This window comes from Nerophis lumbriciformis, linkage group LG16 (genome assembly GCF_033978685.3).
Source record: "Nerophis lumbriciformis linkage group LG16, RoL_Nlum_v2.1, whole genome shotgun sequence".
Classification (NCBI taxonomy): domain Eukaryota; kingdom Metazoa; phylum Chordata; class Actinopteri; order Syngnathiformes; family Syngnathidae; genus Nerophis; species Nerophis lumbriciformis.
In genome coordinates this window covers 25,957,651-25,983,540 of record NC_084563.2, presented here as the reverse complement: position 1 = coordinate 25,983,540, position 25,890 = coordinate 25,957,651, and the positions used below count along the sequence as shown (strand labels likewise).

Below are 25,890 nucleotides of genomic sequence, written 5' to 3'. Positions count from 1 at the left end.
AACCGTTTATCAACAACACCCAGAAACGCCGTCGGCTTCGCTGGGCCTGAGCTCATCTAAGATGGACTGATACTAAGTGGAAAAGTGTTCTGTGGTCTGACGAGTCCACATTTCATATTGTTTTTGGAAACTGTGGACGTCGTGTCCTCCGGACCAAAGAGGAAAAGAACAATTCGGATTGTTCTAGGGTAAAAGTGTAAAAGGTAGCATGTGTGATGGTATGGGGGTGTATTAGTGCCCAAGACATGGGTAACTTACACATCTGTGAATGCGCCATTAATGCTGAAAGGTACATACAGGTTTTGGAGCAACATATGTTGCCATCCAAGCAACGTTACCATGGACGCCCCTGCTTATTTCAGCAAGACAATGCCAAGCCATGTGTTACATCAACGTGGCTTCATAGTAAAAGAGTGCAGGTACTAGACTGGCCTGCCTGCAGTCCAGACCTGTCTCCCATTGAAAATGTGTGGCGCATTATGAAGCCTAAAATACCACAACGGAGACCCCCGGACTGTTGAACAACTTAAGCTGTACATCAAGCAAGAATGGGAAAGAATTCCACCTGAGAAGCTTAAAAAATGTGTCTCATCAGTTCCCAAACATTTACTGAGTGTTGTTAAAAGGAAAGGCCATGTAACACAGTGGTGAACATGCCCTTTCCCAACTACTTTGGCTTAGTTAATTATTATTTGCAAAAAAAAATAAAGTTTATGACTTTGAACATCAAATATCTTGTCTTTGTAGTGAATTCAATTGAATATGGGTTGAAAAGGATTTGCAAATCATTGTATTCCGTTTATATTTACATCTTACACAATTTCCCAACTCATGGAAACGGGGTTTGTAGATAAACTTATGGATAACAGAGACATATACAATAGTCTCCTTCTTGTTGTGTGTGCAGTTGTGCACTGAGCTCCAAGAGCCGTAGATGTTATAACGTGACTGGGCCGGCACGAAAAGCGGACGTAACGACAGGCTGTCCTCACTCAGGTCCGGCTGGAAATCGGGAGAAATTCGGGAGAATGGTTGTCCTGGGAGATTTTGGGGAGAGGCACTGAAACTCGGGAGTCTCCCGGAAAATTCGGGAGTGTTGGCAAGTCTGGTTTAGTATGTTCCCATCATAAATTCTGGTATTATGAGAGGCATTTATTCAACTAAACAGGACATGCCTAGGTGGGAAGTGCACGGCCCGCCACTGCCGCAGTGCGATGCTTCCAAGGAGGTACAAAGTAAGGATCAGAGACCCCGAGCTGCTCACGCTGAGCCAGTCAGCTTGGGAGTAAACACAAACTCTCCATTTGGAGTCTTAAAAAGAATATATAAAAAAAGCGCTGAGCTCCAAAGCGTCCCAGCATGGCCGCCATTACTCGCCATCTATCACTCGGTCACCCCCGGCGACGCACGCTGGGTTTGATTGGGACGCCTTTTTGGCGAGCATAACTCCTCCGTGTGGCGACCCCAACCATCTTTAACCGCCATCTTTTTCTCCCTCTCTTCTTGCTGACAACCTTTTTTTTTTATATACATCTTCCCTCCTCCTCTCTCCATCTTTCATCTTCCTCTTCTCCCTCCTTCTCATTAGCAGTCTGCTCACTCCAAGTCGTACTTTGTTTTGCAGGCGCGTGGCGTCGGCCGAGCGAGGGAGCGAGAGAGAATTGCTGCCAAAACACCGTGCGCCTTATTTAGCCATGCCTAGACTTTATGGAGTTGGAAAAACATGCCAGTCAAAATAAATATTTACCCTCATGCGGCGTTGTTCTCACGACTTGGTCACCTCTTTCAAAAAGTTATATTTTAACAAAAAAATTGTATGTACAAACCCCGTTTCCATATGAGTTGGGAAATTGTGTTAGATGTAAATATAAACGAAATACAATGATTTGCAAATCATTTTCAACCCATATTCAATTGACTGCACTACAAAGACAACATATTTGATGTTCAAACTCATAAACTTTTTTTTTTTTTTGCAAATAATAATAATAAACTTAGAATTTCATGGCTGCAACACGTGCCAAAGTAGTTGGGAAAGGGCATGTTCACCACTGTGTTACATGGCCTTTCCTTTTAACAACACTCAGTAAACGTTTGGGAACTGAGGAGACACATTTTTTAAGCTTCTCAGGTGGAATTCTTTCCCATTCTTGCTTGATGTACAGCTTAAGTTGTTCAACAGTCCGGGGGTCTCCGTTGTGCTATTTTAGGCTTCATAATGCGCCACACATTTTCAATGGGAGACAGGTCTGGACTACAGGCAGGCCAGTCTAGTACCTGCACTCTTTTACTATGAAGCCACGTTGATGTAACACGTGGCTTGGCATTGTCTTGCTGAAATAAGCAGGGGCGTCCATGGTAACGTTGCTTGGATGGCAAAATATGTTGCTCCAAAACCTGTATGTACCTTTCAGCATTAATGGCACCTTCACAGATGTGTAAGTTACCCATGTTTTGGGCACTAATACACCACCATACCATCACACATGCTGCCTTTTACACTTTGCGCCTATTAACAATCCGGATGGTTATTTTCCTCTTTGGTCCGGAGGACACGACGTCCACAGTTTCCAAAAACAATTTGAAATGTGGACTCGTCAGACCACAGAACACTTTTCCACTTTGTATCAGTCCATCTTAGATGAGCTCAGGCCCAGCGAAGCCGACGGCGTTTCTGGGTGTTGTTGATAAACGGTTTTCGCCTTGCATAGGAGAGTTTTAACTTGCACTTACAGATGTAGTGACCAACTGTAGTTACTGACAGTGGGTTTCTGAAGTGTTCCTGAGCCCATGTGGTGATATCCTTTACACACTTATGTCGCTTGTTGATGCAGTACAGCCTGAGGGATCGAAGGTCACGGGCTTAGCTGCTTACGTGCAGTGATTTCTCCAGATTCTCTGAACCCTTTGATGATATTACAGAGCGTAGATGGTGAAATCCTTAAATTCCTTGCAATAGCTGGTTGAGAAAGGTTTTTCTTAAACTGTGCAACAATTTGCTCACTCATTTGTTGACAAAGTGGTGACCCACGCCCCATCCTTGTTTGTGAATGACTGAGCATTTCATGGAATCTACTTTTATACCCAATCATGGCACCCACCTGTTCCCAATTTGCCTGTTCACCTGTGGGATGTTCCAAATAAGTGTTTGATGAGCATTCCTCAACTTTATCAGTATGTATTGCCACCTTTCCCAACTTCTTTGTCACGTGTTGCTGGCATCAAATTCTAAAGTTAATGATTATTTGCACACAAAAAAAAAGTTTATCAGTTTGAACATCAAATATGTTGTCTTTGTAGCATATTCAACTGAATATGGGTTGAAAATGGGTTGTCTTCATTATAACACTTATATAAGACTTGTATAGTCATTTTGATAGTAGGCTTATATAGCTATTATGGACACTTACATCATGTGTTGTCTTCTTTATAACACTCATGTAAGACTTTTAAAGTAATTTTGATAGTAGTCTAATATAGCTAATATAGACACTTACATCATGTGTTGTCTTCATTATAACACTTATATAAGACTTTTAAAGTCATTTTGATAGTAGGCTAATATAGACACTTACACCATGTGTTGCCTTCATTATAACACTCATGTAAGACTTTTAAAGTCATTTGATAGTAGGCTAATATAACTAATATAGACACTTACATCATGTGTTGTCTTCATTATAACACTTATATGAGACTTTTAAAGTAATTTTGATAGTAGTCTAATATAGCTAATATAGACACTTATATCATGTGTTGTCTTTATTATAACACTTATATAAGACTTTTAAAGTAATTTTGATAGTAGGCTAATATAAATATAATCGACACCTACATCATGTGTTGTCTTTATTATAACACTTATATAAGACTTTTAAAGTAATGTTGATAGTAGGCTATTATAGCTAATATAGACACTTACATCATGTGTTGTCTTCATTATAACACTTATATAAGACTTTTAAAGTCATTTTGATAGTAGGCTAATATAGACACTTACACCATGTGTTGCCTTCATTATAACACTCATGTAAGACTTTTAAAGTCATTTGATAGTAGGCTAATATAGCTTATATAGACACTTACACCATGTGTTGTCTTCATTATAACACTTATATAAGACTTTTAAAGTAATTTTGATAGTAGGCTAATATAGCTAATATGGACACTTACATCATGTGTTGTCTTCATAATAACACTTATATGAGACTTTTAAAGTAATTTTGATAGTAGGCTAATATAGCTATTATGGACACTTACATCATGTGTTGTCTTTATTATAACACTTATATAAGACTTTTAAAGTAATTTTGATAGTAGGCTAATATAGCTAATACAGACACCTACATCATGTGTTGTCTTTATTATAACACTTATATGAGACTTTTAAAGTCATTTTGATAGTAGGCTAATTTAGACACTTACATCATGTGTTTCCTTCTTTATAACACTTATGTAAGACTTTTAAAGTCATTTGATAGTAGGCTAATATAGCTTATATAGACACTTACACCATGTGTTGTCTTCATTATAACACTTATATAAGACTTTTAAAGTCATGTTGATAGTAGGCTAATATAACTAATATAGACACTTACATCATGTGTTGCCTTCATTATAACACGTATATAAGACTTTTAAAGTCATTTTGATAGTAGGCTAATATAACTAATATAGACACTTACATCATGTGTTGCCTTCATTATAACACTTATATAAGACTTTTAAAGTCATTTTGATAGTAGGCTAATACAACTAATATAGACACTTACATCATGTGTTGTCTTCTTTATAACACTTATATGAGACTTTTAAAGTAATTTTGATAGTAGGCTAATATAGCTAATATAGACACTTACGTTGTGTGTTGTCTTCATTATAACACTTATATAAGACTTTTAAAGTCATGTTGATAGTAGGCTAATATAACTAATATAGACACTTACATCATGTGTTGCCTTCATTATAACACTTATTTAAGACTTTTAAAGTCATTTTGATATTAGGCTAATATAACTATTATCGACACCTACATCATGTGTTGTCTCTATTATAACACTTATATAAGCCTTTTAAAGTCATTTTATTAGTCGGCTATTATAGCTAATATAGACACTTACATCATGTGTTGCCTTCATTATAACACTTATATAAGACTTTTAAAGTCATTTTGATATTAGGCTAATATAACTATTATCGACACCTACATCATGTGTTGTCTCTATTATAACACTTATATAAGCCTTTTAAAGTCATTTTATTAGTAGGCTATTATAGCTAATATAGACACTTACATCATGTGTTGTCTTCATTATAACACTTATATGAGACTTTTAAAGTAATTTTGATAGTAGTCTAATATAGCTAATATAGACACTTACATCATGTGTTGTCTTTATTATAACACTTATATAAGACTTTTAAAGTCATTTTGATAGTAGGCTAATATAGACACTTACACCATGTGTTGCCTTCATTATAACACTCATGTAAGACTTTTAAAGTCATTTGATAGTAGGCTAATATAGCTTATATAGACACTTACACCATGTGTTGTCTTCATTATAACACTTATATAAGACTTTTAAAGTAATTTTGATAGTAGGCTAATATAGCTAATATGGACACTTACATCATGTGTTGTCTTCATAATAACACTTATATGAGACTTTTAAAGTAATTTTGATAGTAGGCTAATATAGCTATTATGGACACTTACATCATGTGTTGTCTTTATTATAACACTTATATAAGACTTTTAAAGTAATTTTGATAGTAGGCTAATATAGCTAATAAAGACACTTACATCATGTGTTTTCTTCATTATAACACTCATGTAAGACTTTTAAAGTCATTTTCATAGTAGGCTAGAATAGCTAATATAGACACTTACATCATGTGTTGTCTTCATTATAACACTTATATGAGACTTTTAAAGTAATTTTGATAGTAGTCTAATATAGCTAATATAGACACTTACATCATGTGTTGTCTTTATTATAACACTTATTTAAGACTTTTAAAGTCATTTTGATAGTAGGCTAATATAGCTAATAAAGACACTTACATCATGTGTTGTCTTTATTAAAACACTTATATAAGACTTTTAAAGTCATTTTGATAGTGGGCTAATATAGCTAATATAGACACCTACATCATGTGTTGTCTTTATTATAACACTTATATGAGACTTTTAAAGTCATTTTGATAGTAGGCTAATTTAGACACTTACATCATGTGTTTCCTTCTTTATAACACTTATGTAAGACTTTTAAAGTCATTTGATAGTAGGCTAATATAGCTTATATAGACACTTACACCATGTGTTGTCTTCATTATAACACTTATATAAGACTTTTAAAGTCATGTTGATAGTAGGCTAATATAACTAATATAGACACTTACATCATGTGTTGCCTTCATTATAACACGTATATAAGACTTTTAAAGTCATTTTGATAGTAGGCTAATATAACTAATATAGACACTTACATCATGTGTTGCCTTCATTATAACACTTATATAAGACTTTTAAAGTCATTTTGATAGTAGGCTAATACAACTAATATAGACACTTACATCATGTGTTGTCTTCTTTATAACACTTATATGAGACTTTTAAAGTAATTTTGATAGTAGGCTAATATAGCTAATATAGACACTTATGTTGTGTGTTGTCTTCATTATAACACTTATATAAGACTTTTAAAGTCATGTTGATAGTAGGCTAATATAGACACTTACATCATGTGTTGCCTTCATTATAACACTTATATAAGACTTTTAAAGTCATTTTGATATTAGGCTAATATAACTATTATCGACACCTACATCATGTGTTGTCTCTATTATAACACTTATATAAGCCTTTTAAAGTCATTTTATTAGTAGGCTATTATAGCTAATATAGACACTTACATCATGTGTTGTCTTCATTATAACACTTATATGAGACTTTTAAAGTAATTTTGATAGTAGTCTAATATAGCTAATATAGACACTTACATCATGTGTTGTCTTTATTATAACACTTATATAAGACTTTTAAAGTCATTTTGATAGTAGGCTAATATAGCTAATAAAGACACTTACATCATGTGTTGTCTTTATTATAACACTTATATAAGCCTTTTAAAGTCATTTTGATAGTAGGCTAATATAGCTAATTTAGACACCTACATCATGTGTTGTCTTTATTATAACACTTATATAAGACTTGTAAAGTCATTTTGATAGTAGGCTAATTTAGACACTTACATCATGTGTTTCCTTCTTTATAACACTTATGTAAGACTTTTAAAGTCATTTTGATATTAGGCTAATATAACTATTATCGACACCTACATCATGTGTTGTCTCTATTATAACACTTATATAAGCCTTTTAAAGTCATTTTATTAGTAGGCTATTATAGCTAATATAGACACTTACATCATGTGTTGCCTTCATTATAACACTTATATAAGACTTTTAAAGTCATTTTGATATTAGACTAATATAACTATTATCGACACCTACATCATGTGTTGTCTCTATTATAACACTTATATAAGCCTTTTAAAGTCATTTTATTAGTAGGCTATTATAGCTAATATAGACACTTACATCATGTGTTGTCTTCATTATAACACTTATATGAGACTTTTAAAGTAATTTTGATAGTAGTCTAATATAGCTAATATAGACACTTACATCATGTGTTGTCTTTATTATAACACTTATATAAGACTTTTAAAGTCATTTTGATAGTAGGCTAATATAGCTAATAAAGACACTTACATCATGTGTTGTCTTTATTATAACACTTATATAAGACTTTTAAAGTCATTTTGATATTAGGCTAATATAACTATTATCGACACCTACATCATGTGTTGTCTCTATTATAACACTTATATAAGCCTTTTAAAGTCATTTAATAGTAGGCTAATATAGCTTATATAGACACTTACACCATGTGTTGTCTTCATTATAACACTTATATAAGACTTTTAAAGTCATGTTGATAGTAGGCTAATATAACTAATATAGACACTTACATCATGTGTTGCCTTCATTATAACACTTATATAAGACTTTGAAAGTCATTTTGATAGTAGGCTAATACAACTAATATAGACACTTAGAACATGTGTTGTCTTCTTTATAACACTTACATAAGACTTTTAAAGTAATTTTGATAGTAGGCTAATATAACTAATACAGACACTTACATCAAGGATTGCCTTCATTATAACACTTATATAAGACTTTTAAAGTCATGTTGATAGTAGGCTAATATAGCTAATATAGACACTTACATCATGTGCTGTCTTCATTATAACACTTATATAAGACTTTTAAAGTCATTTTGATAATAGGTTAGTATACCTAATAGACACATACATCATGTGTTGCCTTCATTATAACACTTATATAAGACTTTTAAAGTCATTTTGATAGTAGGCTAATATAGCTAATATAGACACTTACATCATGTGTTGCCTTCATTATAACACTTATATAAGACTTTTAAAGTCATTTTGATAGTAGGCTAATATAACTAATATAGACACTTACAGCATGTGTTGCCTTCATTATAACACTTATATAAGACTTTTAAAGTCATTTTGATAGTAGGCTAATATAGCTAATATAGACACTTACATCATGTGTTATCTTCATTATAACACTTATATAAGACTTTTAAGGTCATTTTGATAGTAGGCTAATATAGCTAATATAGACACTTACATCATGTGTTATCTTCATTATAACACTTATATAAGACTTTTAAAGTCATTTTGATAGTAGGCTAATATAGCTAATATAGACACTTACGTCGTGTGTTGTCTTCATTATAACACTTATTTAAAGACTTTTAAAGTCATTTTGATAGTAGGCTAGTTACTACATGTTATTGAGGTGTTTTCTTGCGATGTATTGCATGGTGAACTAAAACCTCCTCCTCCACCAACAGCCATCGGGCGGACGCTGATCCCGCGCTACTTCAGCACGGTGTTTGAGGGCGGCGTGAGCGAGCTGCATTACATCCTCAAACACTCCAAGGAGTCCTGCCACAACTCCTGCATCACACTGGACTGCGACCAGTGCACCATGGTCACCCAGCACGGCAAGCCCATGTTCACCAAGGTACCGCCCTCAACCGTTAGACTGATGCTAATGAGTCCATCTCCCGCCTGTTTGGACCTCCCCGCTCATTCCACCTGTTGAGATGAAATGCTACATTTATTTATGAGGAGTGTTCGTGTTTTAGCGCCCGCGTTCAATCTAACGATGTGATTGATGTTGGCCAGCAGCACTCAATAAGCAAGCAAGTGCACGACCCTTCAATCAAACACCTTCTTCCCATGCACACCTTAACATACACATCATTTTAATCGTCTTGCAAAATAAAAGCCTGGCTTAAATAAGACTCGCCTGCCACAATAGTAGGCACACCTGCGCCAGCCCATAATATACATGGAGAATAATAACGGCTTATTGCTTTAATAACACTTTTTATTACTGTTAAAAAACATTTTCCCCATGCAGCAAATAACATAATGTGACACAATAATAACACAAATAACATCAATATGACGCAATAGTAACACAAATAACATCAATATGACACAATAATTGTTCGAATAACAATAATATGACACAATAATTGTTCGAATAACAATAATATGACACAATAATAACACAAATTACAATAATATGACGCAATAGTAAAACAAATAACATCAATATGACACAATAATTATACAAATAACAATAATATGACACAATAATAACACAAATTACAATAACATGACACTAACAACATGACACAATATGAATACAAATAACATGAATACGACACAATAATAACACAAATAACAATAATAAGACACAATAATAACACAAATAACATCAATATGACACAATAATTATACAAATAACATTATGACACAATAATAACACAAATGACAACAATATGACACAATATTTAGACAAATAACAATAATACGCTACAATAATAACACAAATAACATCAATATGACACAAGAATTAGACAAATAACATTAATATGACACAATAATTACACAAATTACAATAACAACATGACACAATATGAATACAAACAACATCAATATGACACAATAATAACACAAATAACAATAATATGACGCAATAATAACACAAATAACATCAATATGACACAATAATTATACAACTAACAATATGACACAATAATAACACAAATGACAACAATATGACACAATAATCAGACAAATAACAATAATATGACACAATAATAACACAAACAACATCAATTGGACACAATAATTATAAAAATAACAATAATATGACACAATAATAACACAGATAACAAATATGACTCTATGAATACATATAACATCAATATGACACAATAATAACACAAATGACAATAATATGACACAATAATTCGACAAATAACATTATATGACACAATAATAACACAAATAACAATATGACACAATAATAACACAAATAATAATATGACACAATAATAACACAAATAACAACAACATGACACAATATGAATACAAATAACATCAATATGACACAATAATAACAAAAATCACATCAATATGACACAATAATTATACAAATAAAAATAATATGACACAATAATAACACATATGACAACAATATGACACAATTATTAAACAAATAACATCAATATGACACAATAATTATACAAATAACAATAATATGACACAGTAATAACACAAACGACATCAATATGACACAACTATTAGACAAATAACAATAATATGACACAATGATAACACGAATAACATCAATGTGACACAATAATAACACAAAAAACAATAATATGACACAATAATAACACAAAAAACATGAATATGACACAATAATTATACAAATAACAATAATATGACACAATAATAACACAAATGACAACAATATGACACAATAATTAGACGAACAACATGAATATGACACAATAACACAAATGACATCAATATGACACAATAATTAGACAAATAACAATAATAAGACACAATAATTAGACAAATAACAGTAATATGACACAATAATAACACAAATAACATCAATATGACACAATAATTATACAAATAACAATATGACACAATAATAACACAAATGTTGCAAAATAAAAGCCTGGCTTTAATAAGACCCACCTGCCACAATAGTAGGCACACCTGCACCAGCCCATAATATACATGGAGAATAATAACAGCTCATTGCTTTAATAAGACTTTTTATTGCTGTTAAAAAAACATTTTCCCCATGCAGCATAATTGCACGGTGTTGCAAAATAAAAGCCCTGGGAGCCACTTTGTTTACATGAATCTGTCACAATAAAAGGAAGACCATCCAATGAGAGCCTGGAAAATAATCATTACTTTTTCCTGCTGCTGTGTAACTGCGGTGTGTCAGACCCAGACCTGTTTCCCACATCTAGGCGCTCAAAGGTCAGCTTTGTGATCTTTTAGAGCAGGGGTGTTCAAACTTTTTCCACCGAGGGCCGCCGACTGAAAAATAAAAGCGTTTTTTATATTTATATTTTCAACTTTTAGGCATCACCTCAGTTTTTGGTCCCAGTGAAGCGTCTTAGTCATTCAAATGTTCTACAAACCCCGTTTCCATATGAGTTGGGAAATTGTGTTAGATGTAATTACAAACGGAATACAATGATTTGCAAATAATTTTCAACCCATATTCAGTTGAATATGCTACAAAGACAACATATTTGATGTTCAAACTCATAAACATTTTTTTTTTTCAAATAATCATTAACTTTAGAATTTGATGCCAGCAACATGTGACAAAGAAGTTGGGAAAGGTGGCAATAAATACTGATAAAGTTGAGGAATGCTCATCAAACACTTATTTGGAACATCCCACAGGTGTGCAGACTAATTGGGAACAGGTGGGTGCCATGATTGGGTATAAAAGTAGATTCCATGAAATGCTCAGTCATTCACAAAAAAGGATGGGGCGAGGGTCACCACTTTGTCAACAAATGAGTGAGCAAATTGTTGAACAGTTTAAGAAAAACCTTTCTCAACCAGCTATTGCAAGGAATTTAGGGATTTCACCATCTACGGTCCGTAATATCATCAAAGGGTCAGAGAATCTGGAGAAATCACTGCACGTAAGCAGCTAAGCCCGTGACCTTCGATCCCTCAGGCTGTACTGCATCAACAAGCGACATCAGTGTGTAAAGGATATCACCACATGGGCTCAGGAACACTTCAGAAACCCACTGTCAGTAACTACAGTTGGTCGCTACATCTGTAAGTGCAACTTAAAACTCTCCTATGCAAGGCGAAAACTGTTCAACCCATATTCAATTGAATGCACTACAAAGACAATATATTTGATGTTCAAACTCATAAACTTAATTTTTTTTTGCAAATAATAATTAACTTAGAATTTCATGGCTGCAACACATGCCAAAGTAGGTGGGAAAGGGCATGTTCACCAGTGTGTTACATAGCCTTTCCTTTTAACAACACTCAGTAAACGTTTGGGAACTGAGGAGACACATTTTTTAAGCTTCTCAGGTGGAATTCTTTCCCATTCTTGCTTGATGTACAGCTTAAGTTGTTCAACAGTCCGGGGGTCTCCGTTGTGCTATTTTAGGCTTCATAATGCGCCACACATTTTAAATGGGAGACAGGTCTGGACTACAGGCAGGCCAGTCTAGTACCCGCACTCTTTTACTATGAAGCCACGTTGATGTAACACGTGGCTTGGCATTGTCCTGCTGAAATAAGCAGGGGCGTCCATGGTAACGTTGCTTGGATGGCAACATATGTTGCTTCAAAACCTGTATGTACCTTTCAGCATTAATGGCGCCTTCACAGATGTGTAAGTTACCCATGTCTTGGGCACTAATACACCCCCATACCATCACACATGCTGGTTTTTCAACTTTGCTCCTATAACAATCCGGATTGTTCTTTTCCTCTTTTGTCCGGAGGACACGACGTCCACAGTTTCCAAAAACAATTTGAAATGTGGACACGTCAGACCACAGAACACTTTTCCACTTTGTATCAGTCCATCTTAGATGAGCTCAGGCCCAGCGAAGCCGACGGTGTTTCTGGGTGTTGTTGATAAATGGCTTTGGCTTTGCATAGGAGAGTTTTAACTTGCACTTACAGATGTAGCGACCAACTGTAATTACTGACAGTGGGTTTCTGAAGTGTTCCTGAGCCCATGTGGTGATATCCTTTACACACTGATGTCGCTTGTTAATGCAGTACAGCCTGAGGGATGGAAGGTCACGGGCTTAGCTGCTTACGTGCAGTGAGTTCTCCAGATTCTCTGAACCCTTTGATGATATTACGGACCGTAGATGGTGAAATCCCTAAATTCCTTGCAATAGCTGGTTGAGAAAGGTTTTTCTTAAACTGTTCAACAATTTGCTCAGGCATTTGTTGACAAAGTGGTGACCCTCGCCCCATCCTTGTTTGTGAATGACTGAGCATTTCATGGAATCTATATTTATACCCAACCATGGCACCCACCTGTTCCCAATTAGCCTGCACACCTGTTGGATGTTCCAAATAAGTGTTTGATGAGCATTCCTCAACTTTATCAGTATGTATTGCCACCTTTCCCAACTTCTTTGTCACGTGTTGCTGGCATCAAATTCTAAAGTTAATGATTATTTGCAACAAAAAAAAATGTTTATCAGTTTGAACATCAAATATGTTGTCTTTGTAGCATATTCAACTGAATATGGGTTGAAAAGGATTTGCAAATCATTGTATTCCGTTTATATTTACATCTAACACAATTTCCCAACTCATATGGAAACGGGGTTTGTACTTCTGCTGCTGTACGTAAAAAGCTGCACTGCAACAAAGTATTGTGGGATGAACAAACGCTTGGTACAAATTTCCCGATACTTATGTTTAAAATGTGAAATGTTTGAAAAAGTTTGATCAAGTGAAATGAGTCAAACGGAACAATGGTAGCTATGAACAACACTAACCGTAAACTCCTGACTATAAACTGGGACTTTTTTTCTACGCCTTGAGCCCTGCGGCTTATAAAACGGTGCGGCTCATTTAATGGATTTATGGATTGTTGTTTTTTTGAAAAAACAAGCAACGACACTTAATAGGTGTGTTATTATTTGTGCTATCCCAGACCTGGGGAAAATGCGGCCCACGGGCCACATTAAGATTTTAAATTCGGACGCCGGACGTTCTACATACATTTTTTTAGACCTTTAACATGAAAAGTGTATTTGCCATTGTGATGTGCAGTGATGTTTTTAATTGAGCGTAAGTCTTGAACTATAGAAAGTATTTCAATGGTTGAAATCTGCACTTTTGAGTATTATAGGAGTTATTAGGGTAATCTAGGTCACAGCAGCTCAGACCAGGAACAAAGCAGAGTGGGCGGGGTTTGTTTACAGAGCAGCCAGCCCAAAACACATGTGTCAGAAACAGATGCGGAAGCAGATTTGTACGTGATAATATATCATATTGTAGGTGTTTATTACACTTTGCATTCATATTTTGCTGTTTGTTACATTTTTGTTGTGTTTTGCTTGATTGTAAAAGATACACAACTATGGAGGAGCTGGTCTGAGAAGTAATAGAGGAGCAACGTTCATATGTTGTTAATATTCAGTGTTGTATTGTTCATAGTTAATATTGTAAATCCCACGTAAAAGAGGAGCAACGTTCATATGTGCTTAATATTCACTGTTTTATTGTTCATAGTTAATATTGTAAATCCCATGTAAAAGAGGAGCAAAGTTCATATGTGCTTAATATTCACTGTTTTATTGTTCATCGTTAATATTGTAAATCCCACGTAAAAGAGGAGCAACGTTCATATGTGCTTAATATTCACTGTTTTATTGTTCATAGTTAATATTGTAGATCCCACGTAAAAGAGGAGCAATGTTCATATGTGCTTAATAATCACTGTTTTATTGTTCATAGTTAATATTGTAAATCCCACGTAAAAGAGGAGAGAAGTTCATATGTTGTTAATATTCAGTGTTTTATTGTTCATAGTTAATATTGTAAATCCCACGTAAAAGAGGAGCAATGTTCATATGTGCTTAATATTCACTGTTTTATTGTTCATAGTTAATATTGTAAATCCCACGTAAAAGAGGAGAGATGTTCATATGTTGTTAATATTCAATGTTTTATTGTTCATAGTTAATATTGTAAATCCCACGTAAAAGAGGAGCAATGTTCATATGTGCTTAATATTCACTGTTTTATTGTTCATAGTTAATATTGTAAATCCCAATTTCTTTATGTTTATGTACATGTTGGGTGTCCCATTCAGGGAATTGTGCAACTTGGAAAAATGTTCCATTCATTTCAATGGGAATTTCATTGAAATTTGGAAATTTCGGGAAAAGTGGGAATTTTTTGGAAAATGCAAAACAAAATGTGACTATTGTGAATGAGTTGAAATGGTTGGTGTTGGAATTTTTCAAAACGGTCGAGAAATGTTGACATAGTAAAATTTTTAATTAAGAAATGTTATTATCGGAGTCTATCCTATCTTAAAACAGCCTTTTTTTGTTATTAAAGTCAACATTGCAACTTTTTTTGTTACATTTAACCTGTTTGAGCTTGTATTACACTTTTTTTTTTTTTTTTTTTTTAAATTCCAAAATGTACCAGCTGTTAAAACATTACATTTCCCGGGCCACAATTTGGACTCTTCTGCCCTAAAAGACATATATATTCATAGCACTCATTGGAGTGTGCAGGTGTACGTAATGTTACGGCCTCATTGGAGTGTGCAGGTGTACCTAATGTTACGGCCTCATTGGAGTGTGCAGGTATACCTAATGTTACGGCCTCATTGGAGTGTGCAGGTGTACCTAATGTTACGGCCTTATTGGAGTGTGCAGGTGTACCTAATGTTACGGCCTCATTGGAGTGTGCAGGTGTACCTAATGTTACGGCCTCATTGGAGTGTGCAGGTATACCTAATGTTACGGCCTCATTGGAGTGTGCAGGTGTACTTAATGTTACGGCCTCATTGGAGTGTGCAGGTGTACCTAATGTTACGGCCTCATTGGAGTGTGCAGGTATACCTAATGTTACGGCCTCATTGGAGTGTGCAGGTGTACCTAATGTTACGGCCTCATTGGATTGTGCACGTGTACCTAATTGTACGGCCTCATTGGAGTGTGCAGGTGTACCTAATTGTACGGCCTCGTTGGAGTGTGCAAGTGTACCTAATGTTACGGCCTCATTGGATTACGCAGGTGTACCTAATGTTATGGCCTCATTAAAGTGTGCAGGCGTACCTAATTGTACGGCCTCATTGGAGTGTGCATTTGTACCTAATTGTACAGCCTCATTGGAGTGTGCAGGTGTACCTAATGTTACGGCCTCATTGGATTGTGCAGGTGTACCTAATTTTACAGCCTCATTGGAATGTGCAGGTGTACCTAATGTTACGGCCTCATTGGAGTGTGCATGTGTACCTAATGTTACGGCCTCATTGGTTATTTGCAGGCGTACCTAATGTTACGGCCTCATTGGATTGTGCAGGTGTACCTAATGTTACGGCCTCATTGGAGTGTGCAGGTGTACCTAATGTAACGGCCTCTTTGGATTGTGCAAGTGTACCTAAGTGTACGGCCTCATTGGAGTGTGCAGGTATACCTAATGTTACGGCCTCATTGGAGTGTGCATGTGTACCTAATGTTACGGCCTCATTGGAGTGTGCAGGTGTACCTAATGTTACGGCCTCTTTGGATTGTGCAAGTGTACCTAAGTGTACGGCCTCATTGGAGTGTGCAGGTATACCTAATGTTACGGCCTCATTGGAGTGTGCATGTGTACCTAATGTTACGGCCTCATTGGATTGTGCAAGTGTACCTAAGTGTACGGCCTCATTGGAGTGTGCAGGTATACCTAATGTTACGGCCTCATTGGAGTGTGCATGTGTACCTAATGTTACGGCCTCATTGGAGTGTGCAGGTGTACCTAATGTTACGGCCTCTTTGGATTGTGCAAGTGTACCTAAGTGTACGGCCTCATTGGAGTGTGCAGGTATACCTAATGTTACGGCCTCATTGGAGTGTGCAGGTATACCTAATGTTACGGCCTCATTGGAGTGTGCATGTGTACCTAATGTTACGGCCTCATTGGAGTGTGCAGGTTTACCTAATGTTACGGCCTCATTGGATTGTGCAGGTGTACCTAATTGTACGGCCTCATTGGAGTGTGCAGGTGTACCTAATTGTACGGCCTCGTTGGAGTGTGCAAGTGTACCTAATGTTACGGCCTCATTGGATTGTGCAGGTGTACCTAATGTTATGGCCTCATTGGAGTTTGCAGGTGTACCTAATGTCACGGCCTCATTGGAGTGTGCAGGTGTACCTAATGTTACGGCCTCATTGGATTGTGCAGGTGTACCTAATGTCACGGCCTCATTGGAGTGTGCAGGCGTACCTAATTGTACGGCCTCATTGGATTGTGCATGTGTACCTAATTGTATGAATTCATTGGAGTGTGCAGGTGTACCTAATGTTACGGCCTCATTGGATTGTGCAGGTGTACCTAATTTTACAGCCTCATTGTAATGTGCAGGTGTACCTAATGTTACGGCCTCATCGGAGTGTGCATGTGTACCTAATGTTACGGCCTCATTGGATTTTGCAGGTGTACCTAATGTTACGGCCTCATTGGATTGTGCAGGTGTACTTAATGTTACCGCCTCATTGGATTGTGCAGGTGTACCTAATGTTACGGCCTCATTAGATTGTGCAGGTGTACCTAATGTTATGGCCTCAATGGAGTGTGCAGGTGTACCTAATGTTACGGCCTCATTGGAGTGTGCAGGTGTACCTAATGTTACGTTCTAATTGGAGTGTGCAGGTGTACCTAATGATACGGCCTCAAAGGAGTATGCAGGTGTACCTAATGTTACGGCCTCATTGGACTGTGCAGGTGTACCTAATGTTACGGCCTCATTGGAGTGTGCATGTGTACCTAATGTTACGGCCTCATTGGATTGTGCAGGTGTACCTAATGTTACGGCCTCTTTGGATTGTGCAAGTGTACCTAAGTGTACGGCCTCATTGGAGTGTGCAGGTGTACCTAATGTTACGGCCTCTTTGGATTGTGCAAGTGTACCTAAGTGTACGGCCTCATTGGAGTGTGCAGGTATACCTAATGTTACGGCCTCATTGGAGTGTGCATGTGTACCTAATGTTACGGCCTCTTTGGATTGTGCAAGTGTACCTAAGTGTACGGCCTCATTGGAGTGTGCAGGTATACCTAATGTTACGGCCTCATTGGAGTGTGCAGGTATACCTAATGTTACGGCCTCATTGGAGTGTGCATGTGTACCTAATGTTACGGCCTCATTGGAGTGTGCATGTGTACCTAATGTTACGGCCTCATTGGAGTGTGCAAGTGTACCTAATGTTACGGCCTCTTTGGATTGTGCAAGTGTACCTAAGTGTACGGCCTCATTGGAGTGTGCAGGTATACCTAATGTTACGGCCTCATTGGAGTGTGCATGTGTACCTAATGTTACGGCCTCTTTGGATTGTGCAAGTGTACCTAAGTGTACGGCCTCATTGGAGTGTGCAGGTATACCTAATGTTACGACCTCATTGGAGTGTGCAGGTATACCTAATGTTACGGCCTCATTGGAGTGTGCAGGTTTACCTAATGTTACGGCCTCATTGGATTGTGCAGGTGTACCTAATTGTACGGCCTCATTGGAGTGTGCAGGTGTACCTAATTGTACGGCCTCGTTGGAGTGTGCAAATGTACCTAATGTTACGGCCTCATTGGATTGTGCAGGTGTACCTAATGTTATGGCCTCATTGGAGTTTGCAGGTGTACCTAATGTCACGGCCTCATTGGAGTGTGCAGGTGTACCTAATGTCACGGCCTCATTGGAGTGTGCAGGCGTACCTAATTGTACGGCCTCATTGGAGTGTGCAGGTGTACCTAATTGTACGGCCTCGTTGGAGTGTGCAAGTGTACCTAATGTTACGGCCTCATTGGATTACGCAGGTGTACCTAATGTTATGGCCTCATTAAAGTGTGCAGGCGTACCTAATTGTACGGCCTCATTGGAGTGTGCATGTGTACCTAATTGTACGGCCTCATTGGAGTGTGCAGGTGTACCTAATGTTACGGCCTCATTGGAGTGTGCATGTGTACCTAATGTTACGGCCTCATTGGTTATTTGCAGGCGTACCTAATGTTACGGCCTCATTGGATTGTGCAGGTGTACCTAATGTTACGGCCTCATTGGAGTGTGCAGGTGTACCTAATGTAACGGCCTCTTTGGATTGTGCAAGTGTACCTAAGTGTACGGCCTCATTGGAGTGTGCATGTGTACCTAATGTTACGGCCTCATTGGTTATTTGCAGGTGTACCTAATGTTACGGCCTCATTGGAGTGTGCAGGTGTACCTAATGTAACGGCCTCTTTGGATTGTGCAGGTGTACCTAATGTTACGGCCTCATTGGAGTGTGCATGTGTACCTAATGTTACGGCCTCATTGGTTATTTGCAGGCGTACCTAATGTTACGGCCTCATTGGATTGTGCAGGTGTACCTAATGTTACGGCCTCATTGGAGTGTGCATGTGTACCTAATGTTACGGCCTCATTGGAGTGTGCAGGTGTACCTAATGTTACGGCCTCTTTGGATTGTGCAAGTGTACCTAAGTGTACGGCCTCATTGGAGTGTGCAGGTATACCTAATGTTACGGCCTCATTGGAGTGTGCAGGTATACCTAATGTTACGGCCTCATTGGAGTCTGCATGTGTACCTAATGTTACGGCCTCTTTGGATTGTGCAAGTGTACCTAAGTGTACGGCCTCATTGGAGTGTGCAGGTATACCTAATGTTACGGCCTCATTGGAGTGTGCAGGTATACCTAATGTTACGGCCTCATTGGAGTGTGCAGGTTTACCTAATGTTACGGCCTCATTGGATTGTGCAGGTGTACCTAATTGTACGGCCTCATTGGAGTGTGCAGGTGTACCTAATTGTACGGCCTCGTTGGAGTGTGCAAGTGTACCTAATGTTACGGCCTCATTGGATTGTGCAGGTGTACCTAATGTTATGGCCTCATTGGAGTTTGCAGGTGTACCTAATGTTACGGCCTCATTGGATTGTGCAGGTGTACCTAATTGTACGGCCTCATTGGAGTGTGCAGGTGTACCTAATTGTACGGCCTCGTTGGAGTGTGCAAGTGTACCTAATGTTACGGCCTCATTGGATTGTGCAGGTGTACCTAATGTTATGGCCTCATTGGAGTTTGCAGGTGTACCTAATGTTACGGCCTCATTGGATTGTGCAGGTGTACCTAATTGTACGGCCTCATTGGAGTGTGCAGGTGTACCTAATTGTACGGCCTCGTTGGAGTGTGCAGGTGTACCTAATGTTATGGCCTCATTGGAGTTTGCAGGTGTACCTAATGTCACGGCCTCATTGGAGTGTGCAGGTGTACCTAATGTCACGGCCTCATTGGAGTGTGCAGACGTACCTAATTGTACAGCCTCATTGGATTGTGCACGTGTACCTAATTGTACGGCCTCATTGGAGTGTGCAGGTGTACCTAATTGTACGGCCTCGTTGGAGTGTGCAAGTGTACCTAATGTTACGGCCTCATTGGATTACGCAGGTGTACCTAATGTTATGGCCTCATTAAAGTGTGCAGGCGTACCTAATTGTACGGCCTCATTGGAGTGTGCATGTGTACCTAATTGTACGGCCTCATTGGAGTGTGCAGGTGTACCTAATGTTACGGCCTCATTGGTTATTTGCAGGCGTACCTAATGTTACGGCCTCATTGGATTGTGCAGGTGTACCTAATGTTACGGCCTCATTGGAGTGTGCAGGTTTACCTAATGTAACGGCCTCTTTGGATTGTGCAAGTGTACCTAAGTGTACGGCCTCATTGGAGTGTGCATGTGTACCTAATGTTACGGCCTCATTGGTTATTTGCAGGTGTACCTAATGTTACGGCCTCATTGGAGTGTGCAGGTGTACCTAATGTAACGGCCTCTTTGGATTGTGCAGGTGTACCTAATGTTACGGCCTCATTGGAGTGTGCATGTGTACCTAATGTTACGGCCTCATTGGTTATTTGCAGGCGTACCTAATGTTACGGCCTCATTGGATTGTGCAGGTGTACCTAATGTTACGGCCTCATTGGAGTGTGCATGTGTACCTAATGTTACGGCCTCATTGGAGTGTGCAGGTGTACCTAATGTTACGGCCTCTTTGGATTGTGCAAGTGTACCTAAGTGTACGGCCTCATTGGAGTGTGCAGGTATACCTAATGTTACGGCCTCATTGGAGTGTGCAGGTATACCTAATGTTACGGCCTCATTGGAGTCTGCATGTGTACCTAATGTTACGGCCTCTTTGGATTGTGCAAGTGTACCTAAGTGTACGGCCTCATTGGAGTGTGCAGGTATACCTAATGTTACGGCCTCATTGGAGTGTGCAGGTATACCTAATGTTACGGCCTCATTGGAGTCTGCATGTGTACCTAATGTTACGGCCTCTTTGGATTGTGCAAGTGTACCTAAGTGTACGGCCTCATTGGAGTGTGCAGGTATACCTAATGTTACGGCCTCATTGGAGTGTGCAGGTATACCTAATGTTACGGCCTCATTGGAGTGTGCAGGTTTACCTAATGTTACGGCCTCATTGGATTGTGCAGGTGTACCTAATTGTACGGCCTCATTGGAGTGTGCAGGTGTACCTAATTGTACGGCCTCGTTGGAGTGTGCAAGTGTACCTAATGTTACGGCCTCATTGGATTGTGCAGGTGTACCTAATTGTACGGCCTCATTGGAGTGTGCAGGTGTACCTAATTGTACGGCCTCGTTGGAGTGTGCAAGTGTACCTAATGTTACGGCCTCATTGGATTGTGCAGATGTACCTAATGTCACGGCCTCATTGGAGTGTGCAGGTGTACCTAATGTTACGGCCTCATTGGATTGTGCAGGTATACCTAATGTTACGGCCTCATTGGAGTGTGCAGGTATACCTAATGTTACGGCCTCATTGGAGTGTGCAGGTATACCTAATGTTACGGCCTCATTGGAGTGTGCAGGTTTACCTAATGTTACGGCCTCATTGGATTGTGCAGGTGTACCTAATTGTACGGCCTCATTGGAGTGTGCAGGTGTACCTAATTGTACGGCCTCGTTGGAGTGTGCAAGTGTACCTAATGTTACGGCCTCATTGGATTGTGCAGGTGTACCTAATTGTACGGCCTCATTGGAGTGTGCAGGTGTACCTAATTGTACGGCCTCGTTGGAGTGTGCAAGTGTACCTAATGTTACGGCCTCATTGGATTGTGCAGATGTACCTAATGTCACGGCCTCATTGGAGTGTGCAGGTGTACCTAATGTTACGGCCTCATTGGATTGTGCAGGTGTACCTAATGTCACGGCCTCATTGGAGTGTTCAGGCGTACCTAATTGTACGGCCTCATTGGATTGTGCATGTGTACCTAATTGTATGGCCTCATTGGAGTGTGCAGGTTAGAGATGCGCGGTTTGCGGACACAACCGCGGAGTCCGCGGATTATCCGCGGATCGGGCGGATGAAATTAAAAAAAATAAGATTTTATCCGCTCGCGGGTCGGGTCGGGCGGATTAATTAGATTTTTTTTTTTTTTTTTTTGTTTTTTTTTTTTTTTTGCGGGTGGCAGTTAAACCAATTCGGAAATATATATACATAGTTAAATGTTGTTACCCACATACGAAAAACAAGCAGGCACCTGCAGCACATGCCACAACAGAAGAAAAAAAAAGAAAAGAGATGGACACTTTTACGGAGCGGAGAAGGGACGCCTCGCCGGGGTCCGGGACCGAGGCCCCTTCCCCCGAGAGGGCCCCACCGGGAGCCGTAGCTGAGGCGATCCGCGAGAAGGGCCCGACGCAAGTCCAGGGTCACTACCGCGCCCACCGCACCGACACCCCGCCTCGTCCGCTTTCGCCGCGGCCGGCGTCACGCGCAGCAGGTAAGCAGCTTACCTGCCCGCCACCCCCGTGGCCGGGGGCTCGTAACATGGGTCACTCCGCGCGCTCCGCCCGCGCAGCTTACCTGCTTGCCACCCCTGTTGCCGGGGGCGCGTAACAGGGGTCACTCCGCGCACAGTGCGCTCACGAAAGGGGTGGGGCTCACCCTGGTTGATATAGAGAGCAGGACGGTGGCCATGGAATTTCATTTAAGGTTTGTGATAAACCATCAAACTCATTCGTTAAAAGGACTCTATAGTAATATAAAGCGAAATTTTCTGGACATTATCATGCAAGAAAAGTTTATTTTTGGGACCGCGATCACCGCGTAATGATTTTTAAGGGTTGCATTACATTATTAACTGTCCCATGTGATCAGCCAGTGCGATTGGAAGTCCATGCTCAATTATTGCCTCCGTAAATAAAACTTCGGCATTTATCACATCCAAAGAATCTGTTTGGGCGACGAAAAACGTTGAAAGTTTTCCACTTGTATCGCTAGCAACGGCATTAGACTTGTGTTTTTTTGTCCCAACGTGGTCTTTTACATCGCTAATTCCTCCGTGTCCGATCGAAAAATTTTGTCTGCACAAGGTGCAATTCGCGTAGTTTTCACCCTTTTTTTTTTTTTTAAATTAATATTAGATATATAACAACGGGCGGATGGCGGGCGGATGCCGTTTTGATCAAACGTTACATCGGGTGCATGGCGGATGGCTGACGACTTTCTGACGCGGTTGCGGATGAGATAAATTGCCTATCCGCGCATCTCTAGTGCAGGTGTACCTAATGTTACGGCCTCATTGGATTGTGCAGGTGTACCTAATTTTACAGCCTCATTGGAGTGTGCAGGTGTACCTAATGTTACGGCCTCATCGGAGTGTGCATGTGTACCTAATGTTACGGCCTCATTGGAGTGTGCAGGTTTCCTAATGTTACGGCCTCATTGGATTTTGCAGGTGTACCTAATGTTACGGCCTCATTGGATTGTGCAGGTGTACTTAATGTTACCGCCTCATTGGATTGTGCAGGTTTACCTAATGTTACGGCCTCCTTAGATTGTGCAGGTGTACCTAATGTTATGGCCTCAATGGAGTGTGCAGGTGTACCTAATGTTACGGCCTCATTGGAGTGTGCAGGTGTACCTAATGTTACGGTCTAATTGGAGTGTGCAGGTGTACCTAATGATACGGCCTCAAAGGAGTATGCAGGTGTACCTAATGTTACGGCCTCATTGGACTGTGCAGGTGTACCTAATGTTACGGCCTCATTGGAGTGTGCATGTGTACCTATTGTTACGGCCTCATTGGATTGTGCAAGTGTACCTAAGTGTACGGCCTCATTGGAGTGTGCAGGTATACCTAATGTTACGGCCTCATTGGAGTGTGCATGTGTACCTAATGTTACGGCCTCTTTGGATTGTGCAAGTGTACCTAAGTGTACGGCCTCATTGGAGTGTGCAGGTATACCTAATGTTACGGCCTCATTGGAGTGTGCAGGTATACCTAATGTTACGGCCTCATTGGACTGTGCAGGTGTACCTAATGTTACGGCCTCATTGGAGTGTGCATGTGTACCTATTGTTACGGCCTCATTGGATTGTGCAAGTGTACCTAAGTGTACGGCCTCATTGGAGTGTGCAGGTATACCTAATGTTACGGCCTCATTGGAGTGTGCATGTGTACCTAATGTTACGGCCTCTTTGGATTGTGCAAGTGTACCTAAGTGTACGGCCTCATTGGAGTGTGCAGGTATACCTAATGTTACGGCCTCATTGGAGTGTGCAGGTATACCTAATGTTACGGCCTCATTGGAGTGTGCATGTGTACCTAATGTTACGGCCTCATTGGAGTGTGCAGGTTTACCTAATGTTACGGCCTCATTGGATTGTGCAGGTGTACCTAATTGTACGGCCTCATTGGAGTGTGCAGGTGTACCTAATTGTACGGCCTCGTTGGAGTGTGCAAATGTACCTAATGTTACAGCCTCATTGGATTGTGCAGGTGTACCTAATGTTATGGCCTCATTGGAGTTTGCAGGTGTACCTAATGTCACGGCCTCATTGGAGTGTGCAGGTGTACCTAATGTTACGGCCTCATTGGATTGTGCAGGTGTACCTAATGTCACGGCCTCATTGGAGTGTGCAGGCGTACCTAATTGTACAGCCTCATTGGATTGTGCATGTGTACCTAATTGTATGGCCTCATTGGAGTGTGCAGGTGTACCTAATGTTACGGCCTCATTGGATTGTGCAGGTGTACCTAATTTTACAGCCTCATTGGAGTGTGCAGGTGTACCTAATGTTACGGCCTCATTGGAGTGTGCATGTGTACCTAATGTTACGGCCTCATTGGAGTGTGCAGGTTTCCTAATGTTACGGCCTCATTGGATTTTGCAGGTGTACCTAATGTTACGGCCTCATTGGATTGTGCAGGTGTACTTAATGTTACCGCCTCATTGGATTGTGCAGGTGTACCTAATGTTACGGCCTCATTAGATTGTGCAGGTGTACCTAATGTTATGGCCTCAATGGAGTGTGCAGGTGTACCTAATGTTACGGCCTCATTGGAGTGTGCAGGTGTACCTAATGTTACGGTCTCATTGGAGTGTGCAGGTGTACCTAATGTTACGGCCTCAAAGGAGTATGCAGGTGTACCTAATGTTACGGCCTCATTGGACTGTGCAGGTGTACCTAATGTTACGGCCTCCTTGGATTGTGTAGGTGTACCTAATGTTATGGCCTCATTGGAGTGTGCAGGTGTACCTAATGTTACGGCCTCATTGGTATGTGCAGATGTACCAAATGTTACGGCCTCATTGGATTGTGCAGGTGTATCTAATGTTACGGCCTCATTGGTATGTGCAAGTGTA

At 39.4% G+C, this 25,890-nt stretch overlaps 1 protein-coding gene across 5 annotated transcripts in view; it reads left to right on the top strand.

Annotated features, from left to right (window-relative positions):
- Positions 1-25,890, top strand: part of ldb2a (LIM domain binding 2a) — a 303,287-nt gene that overhangs the window by 158,528 nt on the left and 118,869 nt on the right. For all 5 annotated transcript variants that reach the window (XM_061976893.2, XM_061976892.2, XM_061976891.2 and 2 more), the window contains exon 3: positions 8,960-9,132. In XM_061976893.2, the coding sequence (XP_061832877.1) occupies positions 8,960-9,132 (173 nt within the window). The remainder of the gene's footprint in view (positions 1-8,959; positions 9,133-25,890) is intronic.